Raw genomic sequence first — 23,301 nt, 5'->3', positions numbered from 1 at the left:
CTGTCAGACTCCCTGCTCAGCGGGGAGCCTGCTTCTCCCTCTCCCTCTGCTGCTCTCCTCTGCTGTCGTGGGCATGTTCTCTCTCTTTCTCTCTCAAATAAATAAATAAAATCTTTAAAAAAATAGTCTGGGTCAAAGGCCAGCAGCATGAGCATAATCTGGAACCTCACAGAAGACCTTGTTCCTCCTTGTCTCTTCACCAGGCTTGCACCACGAGGTCCAAAGAATGTTAGGGCAACAAGAGGGCTGAAGGGAAAAGCACAGAGATGAGCCCAGCCCACTCCCACCACTTCTTCTGGCTCCTCCTTGCCAGGAGGGACCCAGCCTTTCGGAAACCGCTCCGACTTAGGTGCCCTGCTGGCCTAGAGCTCGGGAACTTGTGCCTGTGGATTGGGGTCCTTGGCAGAGTTGGGGTTCCTGAACTCACCCAGCTTTGCTCCAGAACCACGGACAGCGCCAACCCTTGGGCGGGGAGGTCTCCAGGTCTGGCATTGTAGGTGGAGCGCCCCCTGGAGGCAGATCCCTGAGCTGCCTCAGATGCAGACAGGAGGGCTGGGGAATGGGACTGGTGTGATATTCTGTCCTAGGGGCTGAGGTACTGGCCAAGCGTCCCCTCTTCCTCTGAGAACCTCCTCATCCTGGGGGCTTAGTTAACGTCATAGACAAAATGCACTTCTCACAGAACACGGGATGCCTTGCCCCCCAGGGCTGACTCTGCCTTCACGCCCTCCAGAAAACCTTCTCTGGGTCCCATTCCTCCCCTTCTTCCCCTCACTTTCCATGTGTTGATATTTGCTTGTGCTTTTTTAAAAAAGATTTTATTTATTTGTCATAGAGAGCACAAGCAGGGGGAGCAGTAGGCAGAGGGAGAAGAAGGCTCCCTGCTGAGCAGGGATCCTGATGTGGGACTTCATCCCAGGACCCAGGGATCATGACCTGAGCTGAAGGCAGACGCTTAACCAACTGAGCTACCCAGGTGTCCCTGCTCCTGCTTTTAATCCCTTCCTTGTAGCGCCAAGGAACTCGATGACAGCATGATTTGTAATCCTGCTCTGTGCCTGGTGCCATGGCGAGTTCTGATTCAGCTCCGTTGAAGGAATAAAGCATCAGAAGCCAGGCTGAGATCTTATGTTTGGAGCTGGTGGGTCACAGAGATAAATTCTAAGTTTTCCTTCACTTTATATGAAAGGTAAATATTCAGGTCTCAGTCAGGCCTCGAGATCGGGGAAACAGTGGTGGGTAAGGAAGGAAGATCCAGTAAGTACCACAGAGGAGGCCTCATGGAGCTAAAGGAAATGCTGAGGTTAGGACTCATTCTGAAGATGAGTGACTTGTAGGGCCCCAGGGAAACCCAAGAATGAGCCACACACAGTTCCTGAGTTCATATCGACACCATAAACCTGCAAACATCACAGGCAAGTCTGGGGCCGGAGCCAGGGCCCCAGATGTCAGTTCTAGTGGTGGGTGGGCCCTAGGGATCCCTGCAGATGAGCCTGGGTTCAGCCTTGCTTTCTGGAGGCTTCGTGTCTGACCAAGTCTGGGCTAAGAGCCAGAATGCAGGAAAGATTCAGTTTCAGGTAAGTCCTGGCCCCCAGATGCTCCTGCTCTGAGAGAGTGGTCCAAGAATCCGAGTGGACAGGGACACCCCGCATCCATATTCTGAGGTGGGGGGGCGGAATGAACTTGGGATGAAGCAACCTGAGTGGGGAGTGCGAGGGGAGGGGCCCCGTGACAGGTTACACCTGTTCTGCAGTGAAAAGAGCTCAGCTTTCTCCTCCCTGGTCGTCACTGGGGAGAAGGGTCCCAGAGGGGGCAGGAGGGGAAAGAGAGAGCATCATCGTTCCGTAGCTCTCCTGAAGTACAGGTGCATGTGGGGGGAGGGGACATGTCAGAGTTTACAGAGAATGTGCAGCTGCCAACATGGGAGCCCAAAGCGGGAGCTTCCAGAAAGTTCTCTGAGCAGCCGTTGCCTCTGTGGGCACCTGGCCAGGTGGGTGGTAGTGGGCTTGAGGCTGGTGTTGGTCATCAGGGAAGACAGCCTGCACGGGGAGTGAGACAGTGAACCGCCCCACACGCTACATACAGTTTTATACTTGTTTACATTAGGAGCGTTAAGTCTCGTATTGGTGATTTGATCCTGTCTGGCGTTTTTAAAAATGAAATCCGACTCAACAATGAAATTTTCCATTTTATTGTCTATTTTCTTAAGCATGGTGATAATGGTTCCAGTCCATGCCTAAAACTTCTCCATCAAGATCACCCGTGGTCATGTCTATGCTGTTTTTCTCTCCGTATGCCATCATTTTGTCCTTTCCCCTGGCAGATTTTTAAACTGAAAGTCAGGTATTTTGTATGAAAATTGCAGAGATTTCCTGAGGCTTGGGTGGGTATCTTTCCCCCCTGGATTGTAGAAGTCTCTAGAACAGCTCTGCAAAGGGGAAGGTTCTGTGACAATGGGAATGTGTCTGCATGGTTTTGTATGGCAGCCACCGGCCGTGTGTGTCTGTGGAGCACTTGACATGGGTTTAGTGTAACCAAAGAACTGTGTTTTGAATTAAATAAAAATTTTTAAAAGATTTATTTCAGAGAGAGAGAAAGAGAGAGAGACCCTCTCCCAGTGCACATAAGTGGGGAGAGAATCAGAGGGAGAGAGAGAGAGAAGGGAAGCAGACTCCCTGCTGAGAACGGAGCCCTACATGAGGCTCCATCCCAGGACCCTGAGATCATGACCTGAGCTGAAACCAAGAGCCCCTAAATTCAATTTTTAAATTTTATTTTTTATAAACATATATTTTTATCCCCAGGGGTACAGGTCTGCGAATCGCCAGGTTTACACACTTCACAGCACTTACCATAGCACATACCCTCCCCAGTATCCATAACCCCACCCCCCCCAACCCCCCTCCCCCATCAACCCTCAGTTTGTTTCGTGAGATTAAGAGTCACTTATGGTTTGTCTCCCTCCCAATCCCATCTTGTTTCATTTATTCTTCTCCTACCCCCTTAACCCCCCATGTTGCATCTCCTCTCCGTCATATCAGGGAGATCATATGATAGTTGTCTTTCTCCGATTGACTTATTTCGCTAAGCATGATACCCTCTAGTTCCATCCACGTCGTCGCAAATGGCAAGATTTCATTTCTTTTGATGGCTGCATAGTATTCCATTGTGTATATACCACGTCTTCTTTATCCATTCGTCTGTTGATGGACATCTAGGTTCTTTCCATAGTTTAGCTATTGTAGACATTGCTGCTATAAACATTCGGGTGCACGTGCCCCTTCGGATCACTACGTTTGTATCTTTAGGGTAAATACCCAGCAGTGCAATTGCTGGGTCATAGGGTAGTTCTATTTTCAACATTTTGAGGAACCTCCATGCTGTTTTCCAGAGTGGTTGCACCAGCTCGCATTCCCACCAACAGTGTAGGAGGGTTCCCCTTTCTCCACATCCTCGCCAGCATCTGTCATTTCCTGACTTGTTAATTTTAGCCATTCTGACTAGTGTGAGGTGATATCTCATTGTGGTTTTGATTTGTATTTCCCTGATGTCGAGTGATATGGAGCACTTTTTCATGTGTCTGTTGGCCATCTGGATGTCTTCTTTGCAGAAATGTCTGTTCATGTCCTCTGCCCATTTCTTGATTGGATTATTTGTTCTTTGGGTGTTGAGTTTGCTAAGTTCTTTATAGATTTTGGACACTAGCCCTTTATCTGATATGTCATTTGCAAATATCTTCTCCCATTCTGTCAGTTGTCTTTTGGTTTTGTTCACTGTTTCCTTTGCTGTGCAAAAGCTTTTGATCTTGATAAAGTCCCAATAGTTCATTTTTACCCTTGCTTCCCTTGCCTTTGGTGATGTTCCTAGGAAGATGTTGCTGTGGCTGAGGTCGAAGAGGTTGCTGCCTGTGTTCTCCTCAAGGATTTTGATGGATTCCTTTCTCACATTGAGATCCTTCATCCATTTTGAGTCTATTTTCATGTGTGGTGTAAGGAAATGATCCAATTTCATTTTTCTGCATGTGGTTGTTCAATTTTCCCAACACCATTTATTGAAGAGGCTGTCTTTTTTCCATTGGACATTCTTTCCTGCTTTGTCGAAGATGAGTTGACCATAGAGTTGAGGGTCTATTTCTGGGCTCTCTATTCTGTTCCATTGATCTATGTGTCTGTTTTTGTGCCAGTACCATGCTGTCTTGATGATGACAGCTTTGTAATAGAGCTTGAAGTCCGGAATTGTGATGCCACCAAATTTGGCTTTCTTTTTCAATATTCCTTTGGCTATTCGAGGTGTTTTCTGGTTCCATATAAATTTTAGGATTATTTGTTCCATTTCTTTGAAAAAAATGGATGGTACTTTGATAGGAATTGCATTAAATGTGTAGATTGCTTTAGGTAACATAGACATTTTCACAATATTTATTCTTCCAATCCAGGAGCATGGAACATTTTTCCATTTCTTTGTGTCTTCCTCAATTTCTTTCATGAGTACTTTATAGTTTTCTGTGTATAGATTCTTAGTCTCTTTGGTTAGGTTTATTCCTAGGTATTTTATAGTTTTAGGTGCAATTGTAAATGGGATGGACTCCTTAATTTCTCTTTCTTCTGTCTTGTTGTTGGTGTAGAGAAATGCAACTGATTTCTGTGCATTGATTTTATATCCTGACACTTGACTGAATTCCTGTACAAGTTCTAGCAGTTTTGGAGTGGAGTCTTTTGGGTTTTCCACATATAGTATCATATCATCTGCAAAGAGAGGTAGTTTGACTTCTTCTTTGCCGATTTGGATGCCTTTAATTTCCTTTTGTTGTCTGATTGCTGAGGCTAGGACCTCTAGTACTATGTTGAATAGCAGTGGTGATAACGGACATCCCTGCCGTGTTCCTGACCTTAGCGGAAAAGCTTTCAGTTTTTCTCCATTGAGAATGATATTTGCGGTGGGTTTTTCATAGATGGCTTTGATAATATTGAGGTATGTGCCGTCTATCCCTACACTTTGAAGAGTTTTGATCAGGAAGGGGTGCTGTACTTTGTCAAACGCTTTTTCAGCATCTATGGAGAGTATCATATGGTTCTTGTTCTTTCTTTTATTAATGTGTTGTATCACATTGATTGATTTGCGGATGTTGAACCAACCTTGCAGCCCTGGAATAAATCCCACTTGGTCGTGGTGAATAATCCTTTTAATGTACTGTTGAATCCTATTGGCTAGTATTTTGGCGAGAATTTTTGCATCTGTGTTCATCAAGGATATTGGTCTGTAGTTCTCTTTTTTGATGGGATCCTTGTCTGGTTTTGGGATCAAGGTGATGCTGGCCTCATAAAATGAGTTTGGAAGTTTTCCTTCTATTTCTATTTTTAGGAACAGTTTCAGGAGAATAGGAATTAGTTCTTCTTTAAATGTTTGGTAGAATTCCCCCGGGAAGCCATCTGGCCCTGGGCTTTTGTTTGTTTGGAGATTTTTGATGACTGTTTCAATCTCCTTACTGGTTATGGGTCTGTTCAGGCTTTCTATTTCTTCCTGGTTCAGTTGTGGTAGTTTATATGTCTCTAGGAATGCATCCATTTCTTCCAGATTGTCAAATTTGTTGGCGTAGAGTTGCTCATAATATGTTCTTATAATTGTCTGTATTTCTTTGGTGTTCGTTGTGATCTCTCCTCTTTCATTCATGATTTTATTTATTTGGGTCCTTTCTCTTTTCTTTTTGATAAGTCTGGCCAGGGGTTTATCAATCTTATTAATTCTTTCAAAGAACCAGCTCCTAGTTTCGTTGATTTGGTCTATTGTTTTTTTTTTTTTTTTTGGTTTCTATTTCATTGATTTCTGCTCTGATCTTTATGATTTCTCTTCTCCTGCTGGGTTTAGGGTTTCTTTCTTGTTCTTTCTCCAGCTCCTTTAGGTGTAGGGTTAGGTTGTGTACCTGAGACCTTTCTTGTTTCTTGAGAAAGACTTGTACCGCTATATATTTTCCTCTCAGGACTGCCTTTGTTGTGTCCCACAGATTCTGAACCGTTGTGTTTTCATTATCATTTGTTTCCATAAATTTTTTCAATTCTTCTTTGATATCCTGGTTGACCCATTCATTCTTTAGAAGGATGCTGTTTAGTCTCCATGTTTTTGTGTTCTTTCAAAATTTCCTCTTGTTATTGAGTTCTAGCTTCAGAGCATTGTGGTCTGAAAATATGCAGGGAATGATCCCAATCTTTTGATACTGGTTGAGACTTGATTTAGGACCAAGAATGTGATCTATTCTGGAGAATGTTCCATGTGCACTAGAGAAGAATGTGTATTCTGTTGCTTTGGGATGAAATGTTCTGAATATATCTGTGATGTCCATCTGGTCCAGTGTGTCATTTAAGGCCTTGATTTCCTTGTTGATCTTTTGCTTGGATGATCTGTCCATTTCAGTGAGGGGAGTGTTAAAATCCCCTACTATTATTGTATTATTGTCGATGTGTTTCTTTGATTTTGTTATTAATTGGTTTATATAGTTGGCTGCTCCCACGTTACGGGCATAGGTATTTAAAATTGTTACATCTTCTTGTTGGACAGTTCCTTTGAGTATGATATAGTGTCCTTCCTCATCTCTTATTATAGTCTTTGGCTTAAAATCTAATTGATTGGATATAAGGATTGCCACTCCTGCTTTCTTCTGATGTCCATTAGCATGGTAAATTCTTTTCCACCCCCTCTCTTTAAACCTGGAGGTGTCTTCGGGTTTAAGATGAGTTTCTTGTAGGCAACATATAGATGGGTTTTGTTTTTTGATCCATTCTGATACCCTGTGTCTTTTGATTGGGGCATTTAGCCCATTAACATTCAGGGTAAGTATTGAGAGATATGAATTTAGTGCCATTGTATTGCCTGTAAGGTGACTGTTATTGTATATTGTCTCTGTTTCTTTCTGATCTATTACTTTTAGGGTCTCTCTTTGCTTAGAGGACCCCTTTCAATATTTTCTGTAGAGCTGGTTTGGTATTTGCAAATTCTTTCAGTTTTTGTTTGTCCTGGAAGCTTTTAATCTCTCCTTCTATTTTCAATGATAGCCTAGCTGGATATAGTATTCTTGGCTGCATGTTTTTCTCATTTAGTGCTCTGAATATATCATGCCAGCTCTTTCTGGCCTGCCAGGTCTCTGTGGATAAGTCTGCTGCCAATCTAATATTTTTACCATTGTACGTTACAGATTTCTTTTCCCGGGCTGCTTTCAGGATCTTTTCTTTGTCACTAAGACTTGTAAATTTTACTATTAGGTGACGGGGTGTGGACCTATTCTTAATTGATTTTGAGGGGGGTTCTCTGAACCTCCTGGATTTTGACGCTTGTTCCCTTTGCCATATTGGGGAAATTCTCTCCAATAATTCTCTCCAACATACCTTCTGCTCCCCTCTCCGTTTCCTCTTCTTCTGGAATCCCAATTATTCTAATGTTGTTTCGTCTTATGGTGTCACTTATCTCTCGAATTCTCCCCTCGTGGTCCAGTAGCTGTTTGTCCCTCTTTTGCTCAGCTTCTTTATTCTGTGTCATTTGGTCTTCTATATCGCTAATTCTTTCTTCTGCCTCATTTATCCTAGCAGGGAGAGCCTCCATTTTTGATTGCACCTCATTAATAGCTTTTTTGATTTCAACTTGGTTAGATTTTAGTTCTTTTATTTCTCCAGAAAGGGCTTTTATATCTCCCGAGAGGGTTGCTTTAATATCTTCCATGCCTTTTTCAAGCCCGGCTAGAACCTTGAGAATCGTCATTCTGAACTCTATATCTGACATATTACCAATGTCTGTATTGATTAGGTCCCTAGCCTTTGGTACTGCTTCTTGTTCTTTTTTTTGTTGTGAATTTTTCCGCCTTGTCATTTTGTCCAGATAAGAGTATATGAAGGAGCAAGTAAAATACTAAAAGGGTGGCGACAACCCCAGGAAAATATGCTTTAGCCAAATCAGAAGAGATCCCAAATCGTGAGGGGGGAGAAATGGGATAAAAAGGGGTTCAGAAAGAAAAAAAATAAATAAAATAAAAAAAGAAAGCCAATAAAGAAAAAATATAAAAAGGAAAAAAAATATATATATATTAGATAAACTATTTTAAAAACGTTAAAAAAAGAAAACGGTAAAAGTTAAAAAAATTTAGCAGAAGAAGAGAAAAAAAAATTGAAAAAGAAAAAAAAATTAAATTAACTGCAAGGCTAAAGAATCATGGGGAGAAAGCCATGAGTTCCGTGCTTTGCTTTCTCCTCCTCTGGAATTCCGCCGCTCTCCTTGGTATTGAAACTGCACTCCTTGGTAGGTGAACTTGGTCCTGGCTGGGTTTCCCGTTGATCTTCTGGGGGAGGGGCCTGTTGTAGTGATTCTCAAGCGTCTTTGCCCCAGGCGGAGTTGTACCGCCCTTACCCGGGCCGCGCTGAGTAATCCGCTCGGGTTTGCTTTCGGGAGCTTTTGTTCCCTGAGCGCTTTCCGTAGAGTCCGGAGGGCGGGAATGAAGATGGCGGCCTCCCGGTGTCCGGCCTGGAGGAGCCGAGAGCCCGGGGCCCCACTCCTCAGTGCGCCCTCAGAGAACAGCGCCCAATGACTCCCGCCACCCTGGCCTCCGGCCGCGCTCCGAGCTGACCGAGCCTGCGACCAGTTCAAGGCAACCCCGAGCTGAGAGTCACTCCTCGGCTCTGTCTCTGTAGCCGGCTTCCCCGTTCTAATACTGGTAAGCTCTGCGACACTCAGACACCCCCGATCCTTCTGCGACCCTGCGGGACCTGAGGCCGCGCTGACCCCGCCTGGGCTTCACCCCAGTTAAGCCTCTGGAGCAATGTCCCTCAGCGGAACAGACTTTTAAAAGTCCCGATTTTGTGCTCCGTTGCTCCGCCCCTCGCCGGGAGCCGGCCCCTCCCCCCGCGGTCTATCTTCCTGTCGCTTTGGATTCACTTCTCCGCCAGTCCTACCTTGCAGAAAGTGGTTGATTTTCTGTTTCTAGAATTGCTGTTCTTCTTCTCTTCAATCTCCCGTTGGATTTGTAGATGTTTGCAATCTTTAGATAAGCTAGCTAGGTGATCTCCTGCTACCTGAAGTAGTCCCAGCTGCTACTTCTCTGCCATCTTGACTCCCTCCCTCTAAATTCAATTTTAATCAATATAAGGGTAAATAGGCTCAGCGGCTAGGGCTACCCCTGCTTCTGCTTTCTGGCAAGCAAAGTAGGGACCTTCTTCACTGGTCTGGGATTGAGTGTGTTTGAAGCTAGGTTCTGGTGTTTTTGTGGGTGGGTCTACTTCTAGGTGACCCTACTTCTTCTTCTTCTTCTTTTTAATATTTTATTTATTTATTTAACAGAGAGATCACAGACAGAGAGGCAGGCAGAGAAAGAGGGAGAAGCAGGCTACCCGCCAAGCAGAGAGCCCAATGTAGGGCTCCATGCCAGGACCCTGAGATCATGACCTGAGACGAAGGCAGAGGCTTAACCCACTGAGCCACACAGGCACCCCTAGGTGACCCTTACTTCTAATTTGTGACCTTATTTGGGTGCTAACAGGTGCTTACCAGGCCTCTATTTTGTACGAGACCCTGAGCATCCAATTTATTACCCCAGTTCCATGAAACCCTCCAGGAGAACATATGAACACAGTGTCTGGCTGACCTCAATGCTCATCCCTTCACCCCTGATTCTGGCCCCTCGAGTCCCCACCCACTAGTCCCGGACTCCAATACTGTCTCCTGTCCCATCACAATGTTGAAAGCTCCACTCCGATCCCCAGCCTCTTAGCCCATGCTTTCTGCCCGTTCCTCAGCAGAAACGAGTCCCTGCAGCAAAAATGAGCCTATTCTGTGGGATCCTGGCCCCCTTGGTACCTCTCTGATGTCTTCAAAGAGATTGCTTTGTTATAGATCCATTTTTTCTTTTCAGTTGGTCTCAGCGGCAGTGTTGTTCAGACCCGAGATACTCCGACATAGCTAGAAACCTTTCTTGCTTTATTTCGGTCTCCGTTGAAGTCACTTTCTCAAACCCTGACCTCCTGAACTGATACAGCACCTGCCCCACACCCCTCCCCCTTCTGCTGCTTTGTTATTCATAGCAGCCTTCATCAGGCTTCCGGATTTGTCTAGTGTCCCTCTCTCCCAATACTGGAAGCTCCATGAGTGAGACGGTTTTTTTTTTTTTTTTTAAGTTTATTTATTTATTTATTTATTTATTTTTCGTGATCTCTACACCCAATGTGGGGCTCGAACTCACGACCCCAATATTGAGAACTGCATGCTCCACCGACCAAGCCAGCCAGGAGCCCTGAGCGAGAGGGTTTTGTTTGTTGTTGTTTTTTCAACAATGTCTAGAAATGTCCCTGCACACATTAGGGATTCCATACATACTGAATAAATGATGCTGGTTATCTGGTGGGGCAGGAGATCTGCCCTCAAACCTCACTCCAGTTAGGGAGAACAAGAACCAGAGTGTGGGTGGCCACACATGAAGGCGGGCCCCAGGAGCTGGGATTTGGGAAGAGCTCTATGTCCCGAGCTGGCAGGTAAGAAGAGAGAGTCAGGAAGGCTTCTAGAAGTCCCCTGGAGGATTTGAGAAGGAAGATGGCAAAGGGACGACATTCCTGATAAGCGACCAAGCCAGCAGAACTTGGAGGGGGAATGAGAACGCCAACTCTCTCCCCAGGGGTCATGCAGGAAGCTCCTCCCCGCCTCACACCCTCCGGGAAACACCGAGTAGCAAATCTGAAACCCAGAGCCCCCTGGTGGCCAAAATGTAATATGACCCATGAAGTTGACCACCACATGTTGAGCACTTCTAATCCTCACAACAGTGCTTTGATAGGGGGTGGAGGGGTGCAATTCCATTTCAGAGGAGGAAATCGAAGACCAGAGAGGTTAGGTCACTGACCCAGGCCCACCCAGCTGCTCCTCACCCATCACACAGAAACCCCAGGAGAGATTCAGGTGGGGGTGGGGAGCAAGTCCACCATCTTGAGCTCCAGGTGCGGATTTGAGTGGGAGCCCCCAGTTCCGTCCTTCTCCAGCTAGGTGACCTCAGGCAGTTGGGGGGCCTCAGGCCAATGAGATGGTGTGTGGTTTGGATGAAATGAGACCTTGTGGCGTGGTAGTACTCACAGCCCTCAGAGATAAGCATCATGGTTACTGGAAATGACCAGAGACCACCTGCCAAGTCAAGTCAAATCCCCCTACAGGCAAACATGACACGCAGTAGGTGCTCAAGAAGGCTGGGACTATCCTGCGCATGCCCAGAACTGGGCAGAGTACTAAGTAAGCAGCCCCCTAATTCCCACTGGTTGGGAATGGGAAGTTGTTCAGTTCTCTTCTCTTTTAGATCCAAGAGTTCCCGTCCCAGTCCCTTCTCCCTCAGACCCAGGGGTCCCAGCTTCAGCTTCGGGCTGGTCCCGTCCATCCCCCTCTAAACCTCACACCGCAGCCCTGGGCAGAGGGGGGTTTATTCGCTGCGCTCCTTACAGGCTGCCCCGCACACCCCGGCGGCGGGGCCCGGCGCAGACCCGGGGTCGCTGGGCGGCGGGGACCGCGGCCCTGGCGGCCCCTCCTCGTCGCGCCCCCCGCGGCCCTTGCCGATGGCCAGGCGGGGCCGGCCGCGCTGCAGGCCGTCCAGGAGGGCGCAGACCTGGCAGAGCGCGCGGCTGGCCAGCGCCCCGCAGCGGGAGCAGGCGCCGGGGGGCGGGGGCCCGCGCGGCCGGGGCCAGGGCCAGGCGCTCAGCCGAGTGCACCAGGTCCAGCGCCGCCGACGGCCGCGCCGCCTCCAGGAGCTTGAGCAGGTCGCGCGCGTGGCCGCGGAAGGCCTCGGGCGCGTAGACGCACTCCTCGGAGAAGTAGTCGAGGCGGCGGAAGTGCGCGTACAGCACCACCTCCTTCTGCGAGGCCAGCTGCAGGGGGCGGCAGCGTGGCAGGGCGCCCCCCTCGCCCCGCGAGCCCAGGCCCCCGCCCCGGGCCAGCCGCCCCGCGTCGCCCCGCAGGAAGTTCATGAGCACGGTCTCGGCCATGTCGTCGGCGTTGTGGCCTGGGGGAGAGAGGGGGAGCAGGTGAGGCAGGGGCGCCACCGTGGGGTAGCGGTGACCCAGCCAGACGGGGAGGGGCCTGGAGAGCGGCTCGGAGTGTGCGACCGGGCCATGGAGACCCCATCCCAAGAACCCAGAGAGAGACGGGGAGGTGGAAAGTGGCAGAGTGGGTGACCGGGCCATGGAGACCTCACACCCTAGACACTATGCGGCAGCCAGGACCCAGAGAGATGCAGAAGGGGTGTGGGGAGCAGCAGGGAGGGGCCAGACAGGGCCACGGAGGCCCCTGGGCACTATGGGCCAGCCTGGTGGAGGCTGGAGGTGGTCACCATGAAATACAAGAGGGGAACACACACAGGCTCCCAGGGAGCAACTTGGGGTGCCCTCATTAGCCACCTACTTATTACCAACCAGGCCCTGTGCTAGTTGCCTTTTCACGAAGGTAGTAAAAGTGCTTTGTGCTACAAATATCATTTCAGTCTCAGAAGTGTGCTTCCCACTGCACAGAAGTCAAAATGACATTAAACAGCGGAGATTCTCAAGTGAGCCTTGAGCCTCTGCGAATGCAGATCACCGAATTTAGAAAGACCAGGAAGGAGGTAAGGAAAGATTTACACAACAATCGCCATAAAAAACATAAGCTAAATCTCTACTAATTTGCATCTTGTTATCTTAAATGTGAGTCTGTATAATCCAGATAGTAAAACACTGGTCTTCTCAGGGCTTTTCCAATAGGCCATACTAACCCTCCTCAGGGCCTTTGCATAAGCTGTTTCCTCTGCTCAGAACCCAACCCTCTGTCCACCCTCCACTGCTTACGTGAATGGCCTTCAGGTCTTGCCTTACTCTGGAAATGCTCCTAACCCCTACTTTTTTCCTTCCATGGGGTGTTCCTGCTATAAACTGGCAAAGTCTGTGCGATTTTCCTTAGTAGAGCTTCTCAGGTTTTAAATATGTGTGTGAGAGAAGAGCAGGCACAGAGACTCTTGTGTGACATTTGCGTAAGGTCTACTATTTTCCAGTCTCTGGTCTAAGCGCCTCACACATAAGTCATCTAATGCCCAACAACCCTGGGACCTGGATATTAATAACCCTATTTTACAGAAGAGGTAACTGAGGCTAGGTATTGCTCTGGGCTACCAAGCTTGTATCTGCTACATAGTAAATGGTCAAGAATCACGTGTGGAAGTAATGACCAGGAGAGGGTAAGGGTTATCAGAGAGGAGAGGCTAACAGAGAAAAGCAGTTCAAGGACAGGGGCGTTTCAGAATACAGTTGGCTTCTGATGGGTGGTACCACTTCACTGGCCTCCTATTGTGAAGGGGGACACAAAGTGTGTCATTTTTTAAAATGCAGGGAACCACAGCGCCGGGGAGTACCCCTCCGCCCCTCTAGCTGCCAGTGTGACGGCAGGGACTCGAAAGCTTGCCGCGCCCATCCCGGCCCGCGAGTGCTACGCCCGTGTGCCTTCAGCGGGCACGCATATCCGCTTCTCCTCGTGGACATCCTCCACCCGGGGCACCCCCAGCATCTCCTCCACCAGATATCGGGCCCGTGCACAGCCCCCTTTAGGTGCCGGCCCTCGCGCCTCGGCTGCAGTGCCCGCGCTCACCCGTGACGATGTGCGTGGCTCCCACGAGGCGCGCCCCTTCCTCCAGCGCGCGGCGCCGCAGCACCCCGCAGAAGGTGCAGCAGGCGCGGCTGCGGCCGGTGCCGGCCGTGCTGCGGGCCACAGCGTCCATCGTCCAGCCCCCGAAGAGGTCTGCGTAGGCCACGACGGTGAGCGGGAGGTCCCAGCGCGCGGCCTGGCGCCGCACGGCCGCCAGCGCCGCGTCCCGGTAGCCGCCGATGCCCTCGTCCACCGCCACCAGGCGCAGCGAGACGCCCAGGCGCGGCGCTAGTTCGCGCAGCACGTGCGCCAGCACCGTGGAGTCCTTGCCGCCCGAAGCGCCCACGGCCACCACGGCGCCAGGCGGCAGCAGGCGGCCCGCCAGCACCGTGTGCAGCACCTCGGCCTCGAAGGCGGTGCAGAAGCAGGGCCCGCACAGCGCTTGGCCGGAGCGCGGGCGGCGGAGGGCCGCGCGGGCCGCGTGGCAGGAGGAGCACTGAGGAGCGGGCATCGCGGGCTGGGTTCCGGGTGTGCGGGGAGGAGCTGGCTTCTCCTGGACAGGGAGAGAGGGGAGGCGGGTTACATGCGGATGCCGGCTTGCGGGGTCGTTGCCTCTAGGGAGGCGGCCTGGATAGCACTGAGTACACCCATTGCCTGGACTACTCTCTCAGCACTTGCGCAAGCTTGACACCTTCAAATCTCAGCTTAAGCGTTCATTATTCATTCACCCAACAGACACCATTCATTGCCTCCCATCTACCTAACACGCATAAGGCACTAGGACAGCACTGATCAAAACAGGGTCGGTTGCTGGCACCAAGTTCACCAAGCCAAACCATTGACAAGTAAATAACCAAGATACCTTACAAATATAAGGAGCAATATGAGGAATTATCCTCTGAGCCGAGGCCAGAAGGATGAGGAGTCAGGTATTACATCGGGGTGGGAAGAACGTTCCAGACAGACTTAATAGCAAATGCAAAGACCTGAAGGGCAGGTTCAGGTTCAGTTGTTTGGAAAGTGAGTTATGGCTGAGGAGGGAAGAGGAGCAGGGCTTGAAGGCTGGCAGGGTGAGGAGGTTGGATTTTATCCTGAAGGAGATGGGAACCACTGGACGGTTATAAGCTGTGTAGCGACAGTATCTGATTTATATTTTAACAAGATCCCTCTGGCTGCTGCGTGTGAACAGGGGGTGGAGAGTGGCGAGGGGAGATCAGTAAGGAGGCCCCTGCGATGATCCAGGTGAACAATAATGCGGCCTAGGGCTGAGCAGAGGCAGTGGAGGTGGAGAGAAGGGGTCAGATTCTGGATCTCTTCTGGAAACAGATTAGGAGCGACTCACACAAGACTTGGTTGAGCGAGGCAGTAGGTGAGAGAAGCAGAGAGCACGGACAACTTCAGGGTTCTGGCTTCAGCACTGGAAGGATAGTGGGACCATTTCGTGGAGAGGAGGTGGGGGAAATAGGAAAACTAGGCAAATACTGTGAGAGGCGTAGGTTTAGGCCAGAGAATCTGTCATTTTGTTTGGGCATGGTAAATTTTGAGGTCCTTTCCTCTGGAAGTCCTTCCTGAACCCTGGGCTGGTTCTGGCACCTCCTCTGGGCTCCCACGGCTGCCGGACGCCCCCCACGCCAGCCCTGATCACTCTAGGTAGTAATCAGGATAAAGGAGGGACCGCCCTTAGGTTGGGGGGTGGAAACGAGAAGGAGCCCGAACACAGGCAGAGTCCAAAGCGGATTAGCAGGGACACCAGCTGCTTAAGGCACTCCAGCCCCGAGGGTCGCCAGAGACATGCGTTGGGGGATCACGGACAAGAGCCATATCTCCAGGGATGCCTACCGGAATGCGTGGGAGAGTAATATGGAGACCCTCAGATCCTACACGGGAGTACGACAAAGGGCCAGGATCCGCGCGCAGAGGAAGGGAACACTCACGTGGGTAGAACCCGCGCAGGAAAGTCCAGGCTCCGGGAAAACGCGGAAGCGGTGAAGGGACTACGACTCCCAGAAGGCTTTGGGTTTACCCGCCTACGACTCCCAGGTGCCGGTGGGGCGGTTTGGCCCGAAGCGCCTGGTGCTCTGAGACCCAGTAGGCCCACACCCTGAGAGCCTCGCGGTGACGTCACGCACTCCGCCCACGACTCCCAGAGTGCTCCAGGACCGGCCGGCGCGTCCGTCGTATGCGCCTGCGCAACAACAGGTGGGGCGTGTGGTTTGTAGACGTTATCTCGCGCTGTGTACTTTAGTGTAAAGACGCAATGGATGTCTTTTAGGTTTTCAGCCTTTATGAGAGTCTGATAGGATTTGAGGTGCGGGTGGAGAGTTGTCGGGGTGGAAGGAGAAAGGAATAGGGGTGAGCAAGGGAGAAAGACGGCACGGGCGCCGCGCAGGTGCCCGGATTGGCCGCGTCGCCCGGGACACAGCGTGGGCTTCTGCGCGCGCCCCCGTGGGAGTGAGAGTTGGTGCGCGCCCGCGGTGGGAGCCACGGCCGTGCAGCTGCGGGGTTGTGCGTGCGCGGAGCTGACAGGAGCGGTTTGCGCTTCTCCAGGCGCGTGCCCGGGTCGGGGCGTGACCCCGGTGAGCAGTTACGCACCGGTGAGCAGTTACGCACCGGTGTGACCCAGTGACAAGTGCGCGCACCTCCAGCCTTGCAGGGTTGAAGGCAGAGCTCGGGATGGAGGGCAGGTGAGACCCATGACATGGGAGGCTCCCAGGGTTAGGGTGCATTCTCTCAAGAGTCAGCCAGAACCCTGCTCCCCTCAGTCGCTTTCCAGCCCCCAAATTGCCTCCTTTCCCGCGTGTTATATTCCAACATTCTCTTGTCTCTAACCCCCATGAGTCCTTAATAGGGAGGACTGTGAATGAAGGGTGATGCGGGACCTTGGAGCTTATGAAACTGTCAAGAGGGTTGAACCCCGGGTCATCGGGCTCATACATTAGTGTTTGACTGAGGCTTCCAGTGTGCCAGGTTCTGCCCTGGGGGACATAGGAGTGTCAGGCGTGGCTGGGGAGATAAGGATGATGAAGCTTGATGTGGAGGGACCAGATGTCAGGAGCTGCAGGGACCCAGACGCTACAAGTGCTCCAAGCCAGGACATGGGGGAAAGATCAGTACTTACTGAGCAGTTGGCATGGACTCTGCATTTCCAGGCAGCATCTCAAATTCCTCCTCTGTAAGCGGGGGTGGGGGGGTGGGGGGGTGGTGTGTGTGGGGGTGTGTGTGTGGGGGGGTAATAGCAGAATCTGCCCTTTAGACTATTGGTGAAGATAAATGAGGTAATACAGAAAGTGTTCACCAAGCAGTAAACTGTCATTGTTTTCACTTAGCTTTCATAACCAGGGATGGCTTTCCTTTGGTGACCAGGCCTAATTTTTCTTTTATTTATTTATTTTTTTTTTTTTACAGATTTTATTTTTTTATTTGACAGAGACAGCAAGAGAGGGAATCCAAGCAGGGGGAGTAGGAGAGGGAGAAGCAGGCTTCCCACCGAGCAGGGAGCCCCAATGCAGGGCTTGAACCCAGGACCCTGGGATTATGACCTGAGCCGAAGGCAGATGCTTAACCAACTGAGCCACCCAGGTTCCCCCTAGTTTTTCTTTTTAAAGCAAGGAGTGGGTGAGAGTTTGAAAACCTCAGGCAACCTACTGATAGTCTGTAAGTCAGTTCCCAGTTTGGGCGTGGTTTTGTACCTCAGAGAACATTTGGCACTCTCTGGAGACGTTTTTGGTTGTCACAACAAGGAGGCAGGGGAAGGGTGTGACTGGTATTTGGTAGGTAGAGGCCAAGGATGCTTCCAAACATAGTGTGTACGGGCTGGTGTCTCACTGTAAAGAATTATCTGGTTCAAAACAACAGTGCCAAAGGTGAGAAACGTTGATCTAAGCGGTATTCTGCTGTGATGCACGTTGGTTTTCTCACCCAAAAACTAGTATTTGGTTCACAGGTTCAGGTGTTTCCGTGTTGGTTTTAGTCTCCTACTTTGCAAGTTTCTTTCACTAAGTACTTGAGCAGGTCGGAACACCACCCACATACTTTCAGCTGAGAAATTGGCAAAAAAAGGTTTACCTCAAACTGGACGTCAGGGACAGAAAGAGGATGTGAAAGTCTACCTGCCAGTTGACGCCCTACACTGCTTGCTTAGTTGCGTGACCTTGAGTAAGTGATGAAAACTTTCTGTGCTTGAGTGTCCTCATCTGTCCAGTGGAGATGATGATAGCATGGTTGGGTTAAAGAAGTCGGTGAGTTAACCTGTGTAAAGTGTTAATATCGGGGCTCCGTGCTTAGTAAGTGCTTGGGGCTGGGGTGCTCTCGTTCCTCAGGTCACTTCCCTGGGGCAGCAGGAATTGGTGATGGTGAGAACTGGATCGGTCCCTCTAGCCCTCGGTGGCCGCATCCACCAGCAAGCTGGCATGGTTTGGGCAGAAGCTCCTCATGGGTGCTTTGCAAACACTTCACGTTTCGTTTGTTGCAACACATTAATAATCCAGTGGAAAAGACTGTAAGCTGGTGGCAGAGGCTTCTGGAGACGGCAGAGGACTGTGGCTGCTCAGCACTTGCAGGGGAAGGTTGAGTTCCTCAGCCTGGTGTTTGCAACCGGGCCCCTGGTGACTTTTCAGCTTCCTGTGGCTCTGGCAGGTCCCACCCAATGCCAGTGTGTTTACACATGCCATCCTCTCTTCCTGAAGACCCTCCCTCCCTCACCCCTCCTCACCACATTAATTCCTGTTTCTCATCCAGGTAGCCGTGTGGACATACTTCCTCCAGGAAGCCTTCGGGACCTGTCCTCCCTTGCACTGCATATTAACGAGCAAGCCGCCTCGGGCCTCCTGCAGCCCCGGGCCCTCACTTTGGTCAGAGGCCCTATCACCTTGGGCTCTGTCACCTGAGCTGTCCCTGCCTCACCCCTCCTTTCTTGTCTCCTGCTGGTACCTGCCCCCCAGTGGGCACAGAGCCCAGGCAGGAAGCTTGCCCTACCGTAGTGGTCACCAGAAGCAGCTTGGTTCAGATCCTGGGATTACCATCCTGGTTGTGTAACTGTGGGCGACTGACATTTGCTCACCTGTAACATCGAAATAATAGTCCAGCCCTCATAGGACGACAGCAGTGGTTCTCAGCCCGGGATGATTGTGACCCCCAGAGGACATTCGACAGAGACATTTTTGGTTGTCCCAAGTGGGGTAGGGGGCTACTGGCATCCAGCAGTGGTAAAACGTCTAAAACATAGCACAGCCCCGATGGCAAAGAACTAACATGCCTAAAATGTCAGTATGTGCTGAGGCCGAGAGGAGGGGGCACCTGATGAGTGCTTACAGCAGCTCCTGGGCCAGAGTAAGAGCTCCAGAGATGTGAGGTGCCATGACTGCTGCTACTTATGCACAGCGAGCTTTCTTGTGCCTCCATTCTCTCTGCCCAGCGTGCCTTTCCCTCCCTTGGTGTGGGGGTTAAATGCCTGCTTATCCTTCGTGACCTGCCTCAGAATACTACCTCTCGGGGGAAACCTTTCCTGAGCTCACCCTGTCCCCCAGGATTTTCCCAACCAGGTAATGGAAAGAACTTTGGAGTCACACACACAGGCCTAGACTCAAATTCATGCTCTCTTCTTTTTTTTTTTATTTATTTATTTATTTTTAAAGATTTTATTTATTTATTTGACAGAGATCACAGGTAGGCAGAGAGGCAGGCAGAGAGAGAGGAAGGGAAGCAGGCTCCCTGCTGAGCAGGAAACTGGATTTGGGGCTCGATCCCAGGACCCTGAGATCATGACCTGAGCCGAAGACAGAGGCTTAACCCACTCAGCCCCACCAGACGCCCCAAGGAATGTTTTTAAATAAGATTTGCTGTGGGGACGGGGCGCCTGGGTGGCTCAGTGGGTCGGGCCGCTGCCTTCGGCTCAGGTCATGATCCCAGGTCCTGGGTTCGAGCCCCGCATCGGGCTTTCTGCTCAGCAGGGAGCCTGCTTCCTCCTCTCTCTCTGCCTGCCTCTCTGCCTACTTTTGATTTCTCTCTGTCAAATAAATAAATAAAAATCTTTAAAAAAAAAAAAAAAAGATTTGCTGTGGGGGCACTAGCTGGTTCAGTCTCCAAAAGGCATGTGACTTTTGATCTTGGGATTGTAGGTTTGAGCCCCACATTGAGTGCAGAGATAACTTAAAAAAATAAAAATTTCTTAATAAGATTTCGTGTGGGGCAAAACAGGAATGAACAAGATTGTTTCAGTTGCCAGGTGAGTTAAGAAAAAAACATTTGTTGTGCACATGAGACCCACATCTAATAAGTAAAGACTCAAAAGTGTGAACGTGAAAGGGGAAGAAGACACACCAGGAACACAGCACAAAGAAATCCAAGTTCAGCTACAACCACCAGATTTTCAAGTCAACAAGCACTGTGAGTAGTAAAGAATGTCATCGCGAATGATGAAGGAATCACCAGGTTGGCAAAACAACTGGATGTACCTCACAACACAGACTCCAAAGAAATAAAGCCGAAGTGAGCAGGATGAGAAGAAACCGGCACATTCTAGAAGCACTGTGACATTTTAACACATCTTTCTCAGCAATTCGTCAAGCAGATAAAAAACTATAAAGCTGTGGAAAATTCGAACAAGAGCCCTGACAAGCTTGAACTAAGGGTCTGAAGTGGAACTTGTAGCTGATATTGGGAAAGTACAGATTTTTCCCAGGAACGTGGGGGAAATGTACAGGGGTCCTCAGCATGGCTCTTCAGTATGGCGCCCACTGGCCGTGTGTGCCTAGTCTGATTAGAGCTGTGCCGTAAATACAAAATATCAGATTAGAAGACTTCATGTGAAGAAAGAACGTAAAATATCTCTCCAGTAATCCTTTACCTTGATTACATGTTGAAATCATAACATTTTTGCTATATTGGCTTAAGTGTAATGTTAAAAAATTAATTGTACCTATTTATTTTTTCACTTTTTAAATGGGACTAATAGAAATGTAAAAAGTACAGGGGCACCTGGGTGGCTCAGTTGGTTAGGCTTTTGCCTTCGGCTGGGGTCATGATCTCAGGGTCCTGGGATTGAGCCCCACGTCAGGCTCTCTGCTCAGCAGGGAGCCTGCTTCCCCCCGCACCCCGCCTGCTTGTGATCTCTCTCTCTGTCAAATAAATAAATAAAATCTTTTAAAAAAATGTAAAAGTACATCTGTGACTTGCATTATACTGCAATGATACTCACTTTGGACCATGAGAATGTCTCAGCAAATTGCAAGGTCATCCCGCCCCATTCCCCAGGACAAAGGGACCTTCACCAAGAAGCTTAGTACATTTACTTCTGATCCAATGAGTGAATTTTCCCATTTGGTTTTACGATTTAGGAAATTATTAAAACAATTTTTCATACATCTTGGAACCAGCCAAGACAGAAGGGGTCTGAGTGTGTGTGTGTATGTGCATATTATAGTAATTCTAAAATACTTTTGTTTGGGAGGAAACCATTCTGAAGAATTTTGTATCCTCACCTCATCTTTTTTTAAGATTTTGTTTATTTATTTGTTTGTTTGTTTGACAGAGCACAGCAGGAGGAGAGCAGCAGGCAGAGGGAGAGGGAGAAGGAAAAAAGGCGCCTGCAGCAGGGAGCCCAACATGGGGCTTGCATGACCTGAGCCAAAGGGACAAGCTTAACTGACTGAGCCACCCAGGCATCAGAGGTGGAAAATGTTATACATTTTCCAAGGTGACTTGAGATGAGATTGACTGTTAATGGAGTAAATATTTTATGACATGACTCAAATAGGCTTTAAGTACCTAAGAGAAAAATGCATATCAATTCTAATGAGGACCATTAATTTTTATCTAGATATTTTATTCAGTGTAACTTAAAAAAAATTTCCCCTGAAAACATTGCAGTTGAACTAAAAAAAAAAAAAATTAGCTCTACTAAACACTCATGCTTTGGTTGTTCTGAATATAAAACATCCCAACGTGAACCAACCATCACCTTAAATGACTAGAATAGAAATACACTTCCATGCAGGGAGTTGTGTGTAGACACCCCACTTGGAAGACCTCTGCTAGATAAAAGAGGTTCTATGTACCAGAAACCTGCCAGGAGGAAGAGACCAGTTCCCAGGGCGATTGAGGGAGTCCAGACTCCTTGGGGGAGACTCTGGGTCTCCCAAGTCACTGTGGGCCCTTACTGGTTGTACGTGCACCACACAGCAGCCGGATAAAGCTTACTTCCCCCAAATGAAAATATAACTTATTAAATGAGACTTGGAAACATGTCACTTGGGAAATGTGGGTGTGCTAATTTGAATCATGTCATATGCATGGGAATTGCTGCTAGTGTAAGACGTCAGGTTTTTTTTTTTTCCTTGAAATCTTATGTAACTTTGGGGAACAGTATGCAGTTGATTTCATCCTACCTGGTTCACCTTTCAACAGTAGCGAAATGGACTCTTCTATTTTTTGAGGAAGTAACAGGAAAATTTATGCTCCCACCCCTACAGTCACATGATCATGGTTCCAAAAAATTTTTTTTTTAGTCATTGAGTTCATAATTAAATTTTCTCCCCCAGGAGCCCAAGTGACAGTCACACTGCGTCTTAAGTCATAACCCTTATGTTTCCGGGGCACCTGGGTGGTACTGTCGTTAAGTGTCTGCCTTTGGCTCAGGTCATGATCCCACTGTCCTGGGATCGAGGCCTGCGTCGGGTTCCTTGCTCAGCAGGAAGCCTGCTTCTCCCTCTCTCAGTCCCTCCCTGGCTGTCTGTCAAATAAATAAATAAAATCTTAAAAAAAAAAAACCCACAAAACCCTGTATTTGCAATAGGGATTGATTATAAAACGCGGGATCAGAAGATAAAAGCTTGTTGCCGTCCACAAAAACGTGACTGTCACATTTCTTGTGGAGTCGGAGGGGTCCTTTTTACTCAGGTCTCCAGGAGACAGCCCACACTTTCAACAGCAGCCTTTCCTGTCCTGCAGGAGGAGGGGGAAATCTGGAGAAGTGGGCCTGCATGTCCTAACACTGGGTGTTGTGTATCCAACACACTCCCTTTGTTGGTGGCCCCACGGAAACCACCAGATGCAGCCAACTCCTGTGTGAAGAATTACACTCCTGTGTGAAGAATTACACTCCTGAGCACACATACGCCGTGAAAGATTCCTTGCTCCCCTAAGCTCACCGACCCCCTGCCTAGGAAGAGGAAATAGAATCACCACCGAGGCTGTGCTGGCACCTCCGACTTAACAGAGCAGCTGGACACTGGCAGGTGCAGCAGGACTCAGGAACGGTCCACACCCGCAGCATTCACAGCTGAGAAATAGGGATTAGTATGAGCCCTGCTGTTTTCAGTGAATACATTTGTAAACTGCTGCTGGGCCAATTCTACCAGCATGTTGCCAAGACTGGTTTTGGTCCCGAGGGCTCCTGAGACATACTTGATCATCACTTGTCTTCTGTGTGAGAATGGGGTGCATTTCCACCAGATCTGGGTGTTTCTTCTCATTTTGATTAAAGGCGGGGCATCTGAATTTGGAGTGCCACTCAAAAGTCGGCTTGGTATTCTGTGAAACAACACTCTTTTGTATGCTGTCTTTCCAGCTGGAAAGCTAAGAGGAATTCTACCAGCAGGTAGTTCTTCCTTATTCCTGCCCCACAACACGGGATTTGCTACCGACACTCAATTCTTGTGTCTCCGTGCTTCAGAATTGAAGGATATTCTG

At 49.2% G+C, this 23,301-nt stretch overlaps 1 protein-coding gene and 1 long non-coding RNA gene across 2 annotated transcripts; both read right to left on the bottom strand.

Annotated features, from left to right (window-relative positions):
• Positions 1 to 10,178: 10,178 nt before the first annotated feature.
• Positions 10,179 to 15,799, bottom strand: LOC125088891 (cytoplasmic tRNA 2-thiolation protein 1-like). The gene is given in 3 exon segments (XM_047710510.1): positions 10,179 to 11,674; positions 11,676 to 12,007; positions 13,618 to 15,799. Coding segments are annotated over 3 exon segments (1,083 nt in total). The 5' UTR covers positions 14,126 to 15,799; the 3' UTR covers positions 10,179 to 11,431.
• A 1,040-nt stretch (positions 15,800 to 16,839) lies between these two features.
• LOC125088929 (uncharacterized) lies at positions 16,840 to 18,686 on the bottom strand. Its single transcript, XR_007123813.1, has 3 exons — positions 18,601 to 18,686; positions 17,724 to 17,807; positions 16,840 to 16,861 (listed from the first exon to the last, which is right to left on the bottom strand). It is a non-coding gene; the product is annotated as an uncharacterized LOC125088929 (long non-coding RNA).
• Positions 18,687 to 23,301: the final 4,615 nt, after the last annotated feature.

Source organism: Lutra lutra, chromosome 17 (assembly GCF_902655055.1).
Source record: "Lutra lutra chromosome 17, mLutLut1.2, whole genome shotgun sequence".
In the NCBI taxonomy this organism is placed as follows: Eukaryota; Metazoa; Chordata; class Mammalia; order Carnivora; family Mustelidae; genus Lutra; species Lutra lutra.
The sequence above is the reverse complement of the archived record's forward strand: the minus strand, read 5'-3'. Positions and strand labels throughout refer to the sequence as shown.